This window comes from Lepus europaeus, chromosome 7 (assembly GCF_033115175.1).
Source record: "Lepus europaeus isolate LE1 chromosome 7, mLepTim1.pri, whole genome shotgun sequence".
Classification (NCBI taxonomy): domain Eukaryota; kingdom Metazoa; phylum Chordata; class Mammalia; order Lagomorpha; family Leporidae; genus Lepus; species Lepus europaeus.
In genome coordinates, this window is record NC_084833.1 from 97,203,319 (window position 1) to 97,217,993 (window position 14,675).

The 14,675-nt window shown below is 38.4% G+C and overlaps 1 protein-coding gene across 1 annotated transcript in view; it reads left to right on the forward strand.

Moving 5' to 3' along the window:
- The window catches only part of DDX10 (DEAD-box helicase 10), a 305,207-nt gene that overhangs the window by 188,872 nt on the left and 101,660 nt on the right, over positions 1 to 14,675 (forward strand). The window contains exons 14-15 of the mRNA XM_062196969.1: positions 2,164 to 2,283; positions 4,926 to 5,087. Of these exons, the coding sequence (XP_062052953.1) occupies positions 2,164 to 2,283; positions 4,926 to 5,087 (282 nt within the window). The remainder of the gene's footprint in view (positions 1 to 2,163; positions 2,284 to 4,925; positions 5,088 to 14,675) is intronic.

The window sequence follows — 14,675 nt, forward strand, 5'->3', positions numbered from 1 at the left end:
CTCCACTGCCTTCCCGGGCCATAGCAGAGAGCTGGCCTGGAAGAGGGGCAACCGGGATAGAATCCGGCGCCCCAACCGGGACTAGAACCCGGTGTGCCGGCGCCGCAAGGTGGAGGATTAGCCTGTTAAGCCACGGCGCCGGTCGGAAGTGCATGTTTTATGTATCCCCTGTGCTCACAAGGGCTCTACAGGTGGAAATTCATTTAGATGTAAAGGATTCCTGTCCCCCTGCTTCCCTTTGAATTTAGTTTTCCCATCACACATTTTACCCAGTTGCTCTCAAAAGTGTCATAAAGAAATGATGACTGAGTAATCTGTGAGGAAGAACAATAGTACTTTTTCTTAAAGCACAGTGGTGGACAGGGGTTTGGGAAGAATAGGCACAGCAATTTAGGACTTTGTACCAGCAGTTGGTAGTATTCATCAAGCCATGGAGACATATGGAGATGTAGTATCCCATGGGATGAAGAAGTCTAAAACTTAGCTTCCTTTCACAGTAGTCTTATGAGGTGTGGTTACATTGTCACATGTTAATCTTTGATATGATTTTTTTTTTCATAAGCTTTACGTGGATGAAGATGCTAGTAATTTCTTAAATAGGAGTTGGTTTATCATCACAGTTATAAATTAATGAAAAACTAAAGGTTTCATATATTAAGAAATATAAAAGCAGCAACGTTAGTGATACATTAAAGAATCATTGGTGTACAAGCAGCTTTTTTGTACTTAAATCATTTTATGGACTTACTCACTGATTTTCATAACAACCATGGTCATTTTCTAAAAAATATAATAGATTATTAACGTCACAAAAATCTACTTTGGTGAACTTTTGTTTTTTGTTTTTAAGCATTTCTTTATTGATCATTATTAGCAGTATCTATTTGTTAAGTGACTTACTCTTTTTGCTTACTTATTACCATAATGTAATACTGTAGCCAATGTGTGTCTCCTGGAAGCTTCTGATAATTCTTGTTTTCTGGGCCAATCTCTTCCTTTTAATTTTTTTTATTGGTTCCCTGTGGTTCAGAGTCAAAAATCAACTAAGAAGCTTACAGTCCCCCAAAATTTTAGAAATTAAGCCTCTATGCAGTTGGCATGATCTCTATGTAGCATGAAATCAAAACATAATAGAGGTTATCAAGACTTATTGAACTCTTTTTTGGTATGTTTTGTATTTCTCATTTAATCCTCCCAATAGCTTTGTGACATGGTACTGTTATTATCCTGAGTTGATGACTAAAGAACAGAAGTCAGTAATGTAAACTCACACAGCTTCTAAGTGGAAGAGCCTAAACTGAAGTGCATCCTCTTAACTATTAAAATTTCTGCTCCTTCTGTTTATGTTCTTAATGGATGCATTAGATTAGATAACTAATAACATCAATGGTCCTTCATTCAAAGACAGTCTTTCACGTTCTTCCCCAACATTAGTTACTTCTTTTTGCCTCTCATCAAAGGTGACTGGGGTATGACCACTTTCATTCTGTACCTCAGGTAGCTGACTGATTGTTCACTTATCATAAGAAAGCTATGGCTTGAATTTTTGATATCTTACTATAGTACTTTCAGGATTTAGCTAGATCTTGACTGGTGTATCTTATTAAATACTATTATTCCATTTCACTATCAGGAATAGCTTAATTGTCATAGGATGTTTCCCAGTTTTTGTATAGTATATTACTATAATAAGAGGAAGAATGTTGAGTTATCAGCAATTATTACAATTCTTTTGCTTTCTAAGTATACTTTTTTCCTTCTCTAAAAATTGAAATTTGCCCTTCGGAATTTACAAATACCTTTTTATTTAGCCAAAAGATAGCTTTACTTATCTTGTGTTCAGGTATCATTATCCTTAAAGTTTCTGGCACATTATATTATCATTTAGATTGTGGTGCTTCAGCATTCTCAGCACAGTTCTGGTAATAAAAGAAAATGCAAAAGTTTAATGTTCATCCTATTCACACTTAAACCCCTTTAGTGTTGGGGAAGGGTCATTAGTAGGTTTAATAATTCCGTTTCTAGACAGTGTTTCTAATACTTCTCATTAGCTAGTGAGAGGTAAATTCATTCACTTTTGGGAAGTGTAGTGCCAGAATTAAACTGTTGATATAAATCAACCATTTCCCTAATCATCTGTGTTTTTGATATATTTGCATACAGAAGAAAGAACCTTCTAAATCAAGAGTCAAGAAAAAAGTGACCAAAGTTGCAGAAGCAAAAAAAGTAATGAAGAGGAATTTTAAAGTGAATAAGAAAATAACATTTACTGATGATGGAGAGGTAAGAATCTGTAAATGCTTTATTTCTGAGGTTCATTCTGAGTTTCATGAAGAGCTTGGCTCACTGTCCAGTAATGACAGATTAAATATTTCTCTACAACACACTCGCAGGTCCTTTCACTGTAACTGTAAGGCATATTATCAGCTCTATGGCAATGGCCTAGGTTGCCTTACTGACAGTAACTGAAATTACTTCTTGGTGATGCTGACATGGAGTTGGTTTTGAACTTTGTTTTTATAAATGAGATTTCCCCTTTTTACAGATGAGATTTTCTCTTCATGGTATTCATCAACATTTTCTATGGGAACAAGCATGAAAAATGCTAATACAACTACTTACCACCATTTCTTTTGCTTACCTTTATACTGTCTCTTTTTTGCACTAGCTCAATTTTAGATACTGGACTTAGATGTTTCCTGCTGCATTAGCCATGGGAGGGAATTTTCCGCATCAAAGTCATCTTGGTGCCTTGTTTTCATCTTGCCTTTACCCTGGCCTTATTGTAAATTTCCACCCATAGTGCATGAAACTATTTACCACTCCCAGGTTACTCATGACAACTCACTCTATTTCAAGCAATTATGTTAGTTTTTAAAATGGTGAAGTAAATGCACACTGTCAAGTGACTTATCTAGGCAATGAAGATTGGTTAATGGTCATAGCAAGGCCTGCTGAATATCACCTCGTGGCCTCATTCTCACCATTCTATGATTTCCCTAACCATTCTAAGATAGCATATGGCACCTTATACCCACCATAATCTCTTTTCCCTCACCCTTCACAGCTCTTACTTGGTGACTCCACAGTTTATATTTATTTGGTTATTGTCCATTCTTTACATCTCATGTCTCTTTCAGGGACGATAACTTGGCTGACTTCGTGTTCACTATTGTATCCTCAGCACCTAGAACAATGACTAAAATATAGTAAACCCTCAGAAAAATTTGGCAAATGAATGAATATCACCTATTTCTGTAATGGAATATGTTTTCTTTTCATTTTTAAGTTAAAGATTTTGGCATTATTTTGAAATGTGTAAACCTGTTGAAAAGTAACAGTGAAATTTGAAGTTGCTGAAAGCTGAAGAAGAAACCTATGTAAATAACTAATAAACTTCTACGATTTAGTGAAAAAGACATCAGCATAGGAGAAGCAGACTAACCTGGAATACAGTCGTATTACAACTGATGTTCACTGTGAAATGAATGCCTTGAATAGAATGAAGATACTTACTGTGTTACTATGTTTATCTGCACAGATTATACAAATTAACTCCAAGATCAGTGTAAATCCTTACTCATAAACTATTTCATTGTTTGTTTATTGTTCACAGGAATGGTTTAGCACTGTGAACCAAACTGAAATTTCGATCTAAAGTGCTGAAAGAAATGCTACTATTGTTCAGTCTTTAGAGGGGTGGGCTTTTTCGCTTTTGTAATAGAAATAGGAATGAAGAATCCTAGTAATGGGTGATAGTGTTACCGTCACAAGCAATTCCTCCCCTGCTTCTGTAGAATTAGTGACTGCCAGAATGAGTCTTCATGTAGCAATATTTGTCACCTTCATTGGTTGCCAACAGTTGAGACTATAGGAATCTCATCTTGAAGAATGGCTGAGGTGGCTACAAGAGGAATGGAGGCATTAATACCTGAGATGTGTGTTCTCACAGTTTCCATTTGTCTGCAGGTTAATTATCAGTCTTTCAAAAACAGTGGCAGCTATTTAAATTCTTGGACAACCAATTATTAGATAAAATAAGAGAATCTGTTTTCTCTAAATTGCCTATAGCTTTATAGTGTTAGACTTGAAAATTACTGAGTCCAACAAATCTCTTTATTTTTCTGCAAAGGATACAAGTATCCAGAGATAAATTTATTCAGCATTATACAATATATGAGTAAAAAAGCAAGGACTTTCAGTCTAGTCCCCTGACTTCCAGAAAAGTGTCCTATCTTCTCTGTTATCTTGTTCCTAACAATAGATTTTATGTGAAAAATTGTGTGTAGTTGAGCCCGTGAAACCCAAACTTTCTCCTTATTGAACTGTTTCAATTCTTACATATAATATAGGCCAATAAGTACATCCTTGTTCAATTTTAAACACCTGTTTGGTATATGTTAGGTTCTAGTTGGGCTCTTAGGAGAGATGAGCAATATATCCAGCTGCCCTCATGAAGATTAACAAGGGAATTAGGAAAGTAAAAGTATATAGTATGATGAGATATATGTTAGAGTACATACCAGGTGCAATGATGGCCCAAAATAGATACACTAGTCATCTTGGGTCTCTGTACAGGTAATTTTGAAATTAGTCATGTGGAGGACAGGTTGCCAAGAACACTGAAAGCATGTAGAAGCATTTGTATTGCACTGTCACCGTCTCCAAATTATTTTCTTCAATTTTCCTTTACTCTGATTTCCTTGGGTTATGGGAAAGTTACATTCCCCTGATTGGGTAAATCTTTCCTATGGTTTGTTCACTTTATTTACGAAGTTGGTCAAAATGTTTAAGAATTAGAGATTGTAAGGCAGAATGTGGGTTTGTGCACCATTTCAAAATCATTACATGCAAACACACACACAGTGATATTCTGTGATGCTCACTGTAAACTGCCCCATACTTAACTTTTTTTCTGTGTATAGTTGGTTCAGCAGTGGCCACAAATGCAGAAGACTATCATGAAGGATACTGAGGAAGATGACGACACTGGTGGTATCAACTTAGACAAAGCAAAGGAAAGGCTTCAGGAAGAGGACAAATTTGACAAAGAAGAATATAGGAAGAAAATTAAGGCAAAGCATCGGGTGAGCCTCCTATCTTAAATTAATATTGAATGAAATTTATCACATCTCCAAAGATATCTCAGTAGTCAGTAGGTAGTTGTCAGTAATGGCCATATTACTTTCTTAATTGCTTTTGGTGATTCTCTTTTTTCTGTAATTATTTTGTCATTTTCTCTGTTCCTTTTGCCTTTCTGCTGGGGGACTCCTAGTATACTGACTAGTTTCTGAGAATGTCACTTAAATCAGCTTTGATCTGAGGTAACTCAAGTAATAGTAATGGAGTTTTTATTGTTGTTAATGTCATTACTTCACAGAGAATTAATACAGGGAGTTCCATGTTCTCCATTTCTTCTCCCCCCCCCCTTTTTTTTTTAAGATTTATTTATTTATTTGAAATGTAGAGTTACAGAGAGGCAGAGAGGGAGGGAGGGAGGGAGGGAGGGGGGGGGGTCTTCCATCCATTGGTTCATTCCCCAAAAACGCTGCAATGGCCAGAGCTGGACTAATCCAAAGCCAGGAGCCTGGAGCTTCTTTCAGGTCTCCCATGTGGTACAGGGCCCCAAGGACTTGGGTCGTCTTCTGCTGAGACTTGAACTGGTGCCCATTTGGGGTGCTGGCACTGCAGGTGGCAGCTTTACACACTATGCCACACACACACACACACACACCCATGTTCTCCTTTTCTAAAACGTATCATTACCAGAATGTTATGTATATACAACTGTGGGATTTGTATATATAGCTTTTGGGGATTCCCTTTTTGTCAACCAAGTTGTGAGTCTCAACACTTGATTTTATTACTGAGTAACATTAGTGGTATGGCCGTACCAGAATTCATTTCACCATCACCTATTGAAGGACATTAGCTTAATAGTTAAATTTCTTTCTATAACATTCACTTGATAATAGATAAAGGATTAAATTTATTATATTGGGAGAGAGGGAAGAAAACCTGTAAGAAATGTTTCTCTAAGCATGTAACCTGTTGGTATTAAAGCTGGACAGTTTTCTGTTATTCTTGATTATGATGACACTTACTAGTATTTTCATGTCATAGTATTTAATTCCCTGAAAGTAGGCACTTTAATAGATACAGGAATTAATTAATCAAACAAAGATTTACAATTTAGATAGTTTTTTGCAACATGCTCTTGAGATAGTGAATGATTTCAGAGTAACACACTGTCATACCCCGGAGTCACTGCTGTGACACTAAATTCTGTATTGAAGACTTGATAGGCCTTTGGATGTAGTCCTGCATCCTGAGAAAGGTTCTTCAAGTTATTCACTTCCTTTTGACTTTGTAACTATTTAATGGTCCAGTGCAGTCTCTCTCCTCTCTGCTATTTCCTTCTCTTTTTAAGAAACAGTGGGTCTCTTTATTTTAAAATTTGATGCAGCTTCATAGCACCATTGATGAACAAGAAAAAGTAGATATTGAAGATAGCTTCAGGCATAAAAATAAATGTTTAGAAAAATGTTCCGGAAATATGAAGGACAAATGAACCTGAAAAATAGCTGTTTACAATTGTTGGATATTTATGTCATTGAGAGAACTAAAGATTTCTTGGATTGCTTCTTTTAGATCAGTACTTAAATTGAAATTTGGCATTGACAGTTTGTTAATGCCTTTAATGAGTATCCACATCTTGTCATGTTAGAGCTTGAAATCTACATAGAGTAGATATCCAGGGGAAGATTGGATTTAAGATATTTTACCCTTTAGTATTTCTAAATTGTGGTCAACAGTAAAATAGGAAGAAATTACCCAAATGAAGTATTTTCCTCATTTTTGTTCTTTACCTCCTCCCATCTTTTGTGTGATACTGTTTCTGAAACCTTTAGGAAGTTAATTTCAAATGATCTGATTGTACATGCAGTACAGTGTTGGTGTGCTAGTCTTTGCCCTAGGCTGAGAAAATGTAGAATATTTAAAATACATGGGTCCCTGTGTCCTCAGGAAGATTTATAATTAAAGCATAGTTAACTGTGGATATGCTCTCACTGCACAAAAGCTGTTTGCACGTCTATTTTTTTTTACATTAAAATTTTTAGAATGAGTAATATATTCAGATGGTTCCAAAAATCAAGATGTTAAACTTATACACTGAGAATTCTTGCTTCTCCCTATATCTGTCTCTCTTATTCATACTTCCACCCCATAACTATTAATTTTTATTGTGTCCTTCCAATTTCTTTATGCAAGAAGGAGTATGAATACATATTCTTTTTCTCCCTTTTTCCAAAAATGGTAGCATACTATTTATGAATCGTTGTCTACTTCACCATTTTCACTTAGTTTTGAACTTTTAAATCATTTTCATTGCCCTACTGTTAAAAATAACATACATATGTACCTATGTATTCATTTATATGAGAAGCAGGGAGATAGAAGAAACTGAGCTTCCTTCTACTGGTTCACTCCACTCTGCTGGTTCACCCCTGAAATGCCCACTTTTACCAGTTTTAGGAACTGGGAACATCATCCAGATTTACTATGAATGTGACAGGGGCACAGTTACTTGAAACATCACTACTGCTTCCCAAGGTCTCCATTAACAGGAAGCTGGACTTGGGAGCTGAGTGGTGAACCCAGATGCATATATCAAACACAAGGCCAGATGCTCACTCCAGCATGCAATTTTTAAATTGTTTGTCATTCTCCCGTACCAAGGTTGAAGAGAACAATTTGGGGCTGACAAAGTTGGGAGAAATCTGAATTTAATTTACTACTGCTTTTGAAGTCAGTATCTCTGTGCCTAAGAGAGTAAATATAAGTCTTTTTAAAAACAAGTAACAGTGTTCTATTTTATGTGAAAGATACATTCTGTACAAAACAACCCATGGCATACCTTCCAAAAAGAAGTTTGAAAATACTATGTAGCCTGAAAAAAACACAAAGAAATAAGTAGAATAGATGCCTCTATTCAACTTTAGTGTAATGCTGCCTGATACACATGTAACTGGTTTCTAGGCAGTGTTTTCATCAGTAAAGTTGTTATTTATACTGTTTATATTTGTGTCTGTTTAGAGAAAGATTTACATTTGTGAACACTTTGAAATTCATATGCTTAGAGTAGTAACATACTTAAGACATGAAACAGGGGCTCAAATCCATTATGCACCAAGCTGTCCTGGAATGGATTTCTGCCCAGAAGACAATGGAATATTTTTCTTAAATGGCGAGTTTTAACTGTTGGCATCGTGAAGCAATAGTGTTTGGTGGAAAGAGTAGTGGACTACAAGATGGAATTCCTACAACTGAGTCCTGAGTAAGGCATTATCTACTTCAATTTGGTTTAGCAGTCATCAATTTGGACTGCGCTTTCTTTTAAAATTTTAGGTGTTTGTTTGCCTTTTGAAAGATATCCCATCATTGGTTCATTTCCCAAATTCTTCTGACATCCAGGACTGGGGCAGGCCAAAGCCAAGACCTAGGATCTCAACCCAGGTCTCCATGTGGGTAATGGAGACCCAACTACTTCAGCCATCATCTGCTGCTTCCAGGTTTGCACATCAGTAGGAAGCTGGAATAAGGAACAGAGCTGGGAGTTGAATTCATGCACTCTTATATGGCATGAGGATGCTTTTCCCATGGTTTCCATTTTCTTTATCTGAAAAATTAGGAATGAGATAATAGAAGCTAATTATAGATGATCAGTTGGATCCTCTAATTCTATAGATCTACTTAAAATATGGAAACAAAATTACCCTTTACTGTTTGGAAACTGGCCTTTTGATTTGTAATTTACCTTCTAGCAAATCACGTTGCTTGTTTTGCTTGATCATAAGACTTCCTTCTTGTTCACTTATATCCCAATAGCTAGTAAAAATTTTAAAATGAAGTATTATTAATCTCGCACAGGTTATTTTGCTTTAATTAATTGCTTTGCCTGAACACATTGTTGGTTTTGAAACCGTTTTTATCCTAATTGAGTATATTAGTATAATGACAATCTCTGGTTTTTTAGCATAAGGTTTTGCCTTGAGCAAATGTAATTATATTTCCTTTTGAGTCTGTCACTTGTAATTTTGTTACATTTATGAAACCATACTTAGAATAATTACAGGTCCCCAAAGAATATTGAAAATACTAACTTCACAGTTTAAGAGTAAATTTTACTTCATGAAGACAGTAAATTTCATATAACATTATATTTGTTGTACCTGAATGAATTTTGCTTGTGAAAAGAAAATTCCATGAAGCCTATCATATGCTACTGCATTTGACACATATATTTTTAAAATGCCCATCAATTTTAGAAGGTTTCCTAAGCTTCGGAATCTTTTTCTAGCATGTTCAAAATATTTCATGATGCCTTATTTAACTTAAAAGGATAAGATACTTAATATGTAAGACTGTTTAGTCTTAGTGATCTAGTTTAAAGTAGTGGTTTGATCTTGCTTTCAAAAATAAATAGCCTTGGGGCTGGCACTGTGGCATAGCAGGTAAAGCCACCACCTGCTGTGCCAGCATCCCATATGGGCACCGGTTCGAGTCCTGGCTGCTCCACTTCCAATCCAGCTCTCTGCTATGGTCTGGGAAAGCAGTTGAAGATGGCCCAATTCTTTGGGCCCCTGTACCCGTGTGGGAGACCTCCTGGCTCCTGGCTTTGGATTGGCCCAGCTCCGGCTGTTCCAGCCAATTGGGGAGTGAACCAGCAGATGGAAGACCTCTCTCTCTGCCTCTCCTTCTCTCTCTGTGTATCTTTGACTTTAAAGTAAAATAAATAAAAAATAGCCTTGGGGCTGGCACTGTGGCGTAGCAGGTTAAGCCACTGCCTACAGTGCTGGCATCCCATATGGGCGCTGGTTAGAGTCTCTGCCGCTCCACTTCTGATCCAACTCTTTGCTATGGCCTGGGAAAGCAGTGGAAGGTTGCCAAAGTCTTTGGGCCCCTGCACCCACGTTGGAGACCTGGAAGAGACTTCTGGCTCCTGGCTTCGGATCCACGCAGCTCTGGCTATTGCAGCCATTGAGGAGTGAACCATCAGATGGAAGACCTGTCTATCTCTCTGCCTCTGTCTCTCTGTAACTCTGCCTTTCAAATAAATAAATCTTTAAAAATAGATAGCTTCAAACCATAGTTTGTGATAGGCACTCAGTCTTTATAATGTAGGATTCAGGTACTTGTTCTGTCCTCCTTGCTTTTTCTCCATAGTATACCTATCCTTGACTCATGTTTTCATCTATCCAGTTAGTTTCTACTGTGACTCAACTACTTTTCGTTGTCTTGAAGATTTAAAAAACTGAAGTATGAATTTTTAAAAATTATAATGAAAATTTTGGGAAATTTTTATTTTTGACAATATATATTTATGGATTGCCACATGTAATATGTATGTATTATGAATGATAAATTAGGATAATTGACATATCTAGCACCTTGATTTTTTGTATTCTGAATATTGAAAATCTTCTATTAGCTACTTTGAAAAATGCAATGCATTATTATTTACTGAATTAACAATGCTGTGCCTATAGATCACCAGAACCTACTCCCCCTGGTTGAAACTCTGTACACATTAATCATTGACTCATCTTTACCCGTCTAGCACCCCTTTCCTCCTGTCCTCTGGTAACCACTATTCTGTGTTCTACTTTTCAGTTCCTTATTTTTGTACTCCATTTAAAAGTGAGTGAGATCGTATAGTATTTTTATCTTCCAAAATTTTATCTTCCAAATTTTATTATTCCTATTTTATCTTCCTGGCTTATTTAATTTAGCAGAGTATTCTTTAGCTTTATCCATGTTGTTGAAAATGACAGAATATTGTGCTTTTTCAGAGCTGAATAGTATTCTCATGTGTGTGTGTGTGTGTGTGTACCATGTGTTATGAATCCCTTTGTCAGTCTATGGGTGCTGTGTGTGTGTGTGTGTGTGTACTATGTGTTATGAACCCCTTTGTCTGTCTGTGGGTGCTTTCATTGTTTCCATATCATGGCTGTTGTGATGAATGCTGCAGTGAATATAGGAGTGCAGACATCTGTGACATTTTAATTTTAGGTCCTTGGGATATAGGAAATAGAAAGTTTTGATTTGTTTAAAACACACAACCACACACGTATGCAGAGTTGTGTGATTTGCTGTCATTGCAGAGTGTGGAACTGAGTGAGCTGTTCTCTTGTTGGAATGTACAACTACTTTCTCTGTATACTTCAGAGGACTTCTCTGTAACTGCTAAGCAGTTTCATTTGCTATCCTTGAGTCTTGATTGAGGCTTTCAGGCATCATTTTTGTTTTAGACTGTCTGACTATTCAGCTTTGCTTGGTATTTATAGGTAGTTGTACTCTTGTAGACCTGTGATTTGTCATTTTCTCTGCAGAACCTTTGAAACCATAAAAAATGAAGATATAACCAGAGCTTTAGTTTTTGCATATAAAACCATTAGTAAGTTATACTGCTGTTGCCTAGGAGCAATGTGATTTCTGATCATTCAAACAGAGCTGTGAAAAGATAGGCTGTGGGTCTTATCTTCGTGGTGTATAGGCATTCTTAACCCCGAAAGATTACTTATATTTACAATAATAACTGTTATCCCAGCTGTGAATAGATAGAAATAATTCCTTTTAACTTCAAATTTTAAATTTGCTTTGAGTGTTTTACCTGTATTGTATATTTCAATACCAGAACCACATCAAGATGTGGCTCTGTACTGCTTGGGAAGATAGTGGTACAGTGCTGTTTTGAATTCTTCTTTTGAGTATTGTGAACATTGGATATGTAAGAATTAAAGAGATGTTTCATAGACTCTGTATTGTTTCGCTGTTGTCGGACAGTGTTAAGTTGGCAATGGAATCCAAATGACTTAATTAAAATTTATGTAATAGTCAAGAAAGAAGCAGTAATCAGGCATCTTAGGAATAGTAGTAACAAGAATATTAACCATGATAAGTAAGCAGTTACTTAACTAGGCCCTGTATTAAGTGCTTTACATATACTATCACAGTAGTAACTTATGAAATGGGTAAACTAGCCTTCCTTTGCAGATCATGCATCTAAAACTTAAAAGGTCAAGTAGTGTGTCTAAGATCCCCTAGCTTTATAAATAACACTTTTGGGAGTCCTAGTAAGGCCTTTTTTTTTTTTTTTTAACTTCACAGCTGTATTGCTACCCTTCTGAAACCATCAGAAATTCTCTTATTAAAGGATGATTCTGATGCAATGAATAAAGAGGTGGGGGATGATAATAGGAATGGAGGGCTCTGAAGCAAGAATGACAAATTATCTAAATTACTGGTATTTTATGTGTAGCTCATTGATCTAAAATAAATTAAAGAATAAAATAAGCATTGTGATTAGTAGTGTATATTAGGACCCTATACTAACATTACTTTCCCCTGAATGTTCACTGTATAGCTATGTAGATAGTGGTACCAGAAACCATTTCTCATTAGCTGTGGCCACTGAAGAGTAAAAGTATTATCTAAAACTAGGCTGGCTCACACTGTCTTACGAAATTCTATCGTGGTCAAAAGTGTCATCATGAAGGGACGGGTTTAGCATTGGTATCTAATTCTAAAATGAATGTTATGGGCCGGCGCCGTGGCTCAACAGGCTAATCCTCTGCCTTGTGGCGCTGGTACACCGGGTTCTACTCTTGGTCGGGGCGCCGGATTCTATCCCGGTTGCCCCTCTTCTAGGCCAGCTCTCTGCTATGGCCCGGGAGTGCAGTGGAGGATGGCCCAAGTGCTTGGGCCCTGCATCCCATGGGAGATCAGGAGAAGCACCTGGCTCCTGCCATCGGATCAGTGCAGTGCGCCGGCCGCAGCGCGCCGGCTGTGGCGGCCATTGGAGGGTGAACCAGTGGCAAAGGAAGACCTTTCTCTCTGTCTCTCTCTCTCTCACTGTCCACTCTGCCTGTTAAAAAAATAAAAATAAGGCCGGCGCCGTGGCTCAACAGGCTAATCCTCCGCCTTGCGGCGCCGGCACACCGGGTTCTAGTCCCGGTTGGGGCACCGGATTCTGTCCCGGTTGCCCCTCTTCCAGGCCAGCTCTCTGCTGTGGCCAGGGAGTGCAGTGGAGGATGGCCCAAGTGCTTGGGCCCTGCACCCCATGGGAGACCAGGATAAGCACCTGGCTCCTGCCATTGGATCAGCGCGGTGCGCTGGCTGCAGCGCGCCGACTGCAGCAGCCATTGGAGGGTGAACCAACGGCAAAGGAAGACCTTTCTCTCTGTCTCTCTCTCTCACTGTCCACTCTGCCTGTCAAAAAAAATAAATAAATAAAAATAAAAATAAAATAAAATAAAATGAATGTTATGAATCAAGGTTATTTACATGAAAAGAGACAAGTTCCTCTTTTTTTTTTTTTTTTTTTTGACAGGCAGAGTAGACAGTGAGAGAGAGAGACAGAGAGAAAGGTCTTCCTTTGCCATTGGTTCACCCTCCAATGTCTGCTGTGGCCAGTGCACCACGCTGATCCGAAGCCAGGAGCCAGGTGCTTCTCCTGGTCTCCCATGGGGTGCAGGGCCCAAGCACTTGGGCCGTCCCCAGTGCCCTCCCCGGCCACAGCAGAGAGCTCGCCAGGAAGAGGGGCAACTGGGACAGAATCCGGCGCCCTGACCGGGACTAGAACCCGGTGTGCTGGCGCTGCAGGCGGAGGATTAGCCTATTGAGCCAAGGTGCCGGCCCACAAGATCCTTTTATATCATCTCCCTTCCACTTATGACACAACCAGATTTATTTAAAACAAAACAAAACAAAACAAAAACAGAAAGCCAGCATGTTACTGTTATTTTATGTATAAAATTTTGCATATAATTTTGAGATGACTATCTTCAGATATTCTTATTTTTATTCTCATGAGCTTGTAGTATCTAGTGATTCTCATTTTAACATCTTGTTGCTTGGACTCCTTATATCTAGTGTCAACAATTAGAGAACTATTCAGCATGGTGTTTATCTTATCTATCAGCAGTGTGGCAAGTCTTGAAGCTGTCTATTTTTATTCTTTGTGTTTTGGAAAAAAATTTTTTAACCTCATGTGATTTTGAGACCTGGGTTGGTTATTATAATGATGGTGAATGATTAAAGGTTGGGGTTGAGCAGTGTGCAGGGTTTGGCCCTAGTGGGATCAGAATATCTAGTAGGGTTAGATCAGAGTCTGCAAAGCCCTTGAAAGGGCAGGCTGTTGTCTGTTTTGCCTGTTAATACATACCTGAGTCCACCATATGGCCTGGCACGTGATTAATTTTTGACAGGCAGAGTGGACAGTGAGAGAGAGAGAGAAAGGTCTTCCTTTTGCCGTTGGTTCACCCTTCAATGGCCGCCGCGGTAGCGCGCTGCGGCCTGCGCACCGCGCTGATCCGATGGCAGGAGCCAGGTGCTTCTCCTGGTCTCCCATGGGGTGCAGGGCCCAAGCACGTGGGCCATCCTCCACTGCAGTCCCAGGCCACAGCAGAGAGCTGGCCTGGAAGAGGGGCAACCGGGACAGGATTGGTGCCCCGACCGGGACTAGAACCCGGTGTGCCAGCGCCGCAAGGAGGATGGGTTAGCCTAGTGAGCCGCGGCGCCAGCACATCTGTTAATGAAGTTATGCAGTGCAGATAACAGATTAATGAAAACTGTACAAGAGATGGCAAAAATTAACTGAAGTCCATAAAAAG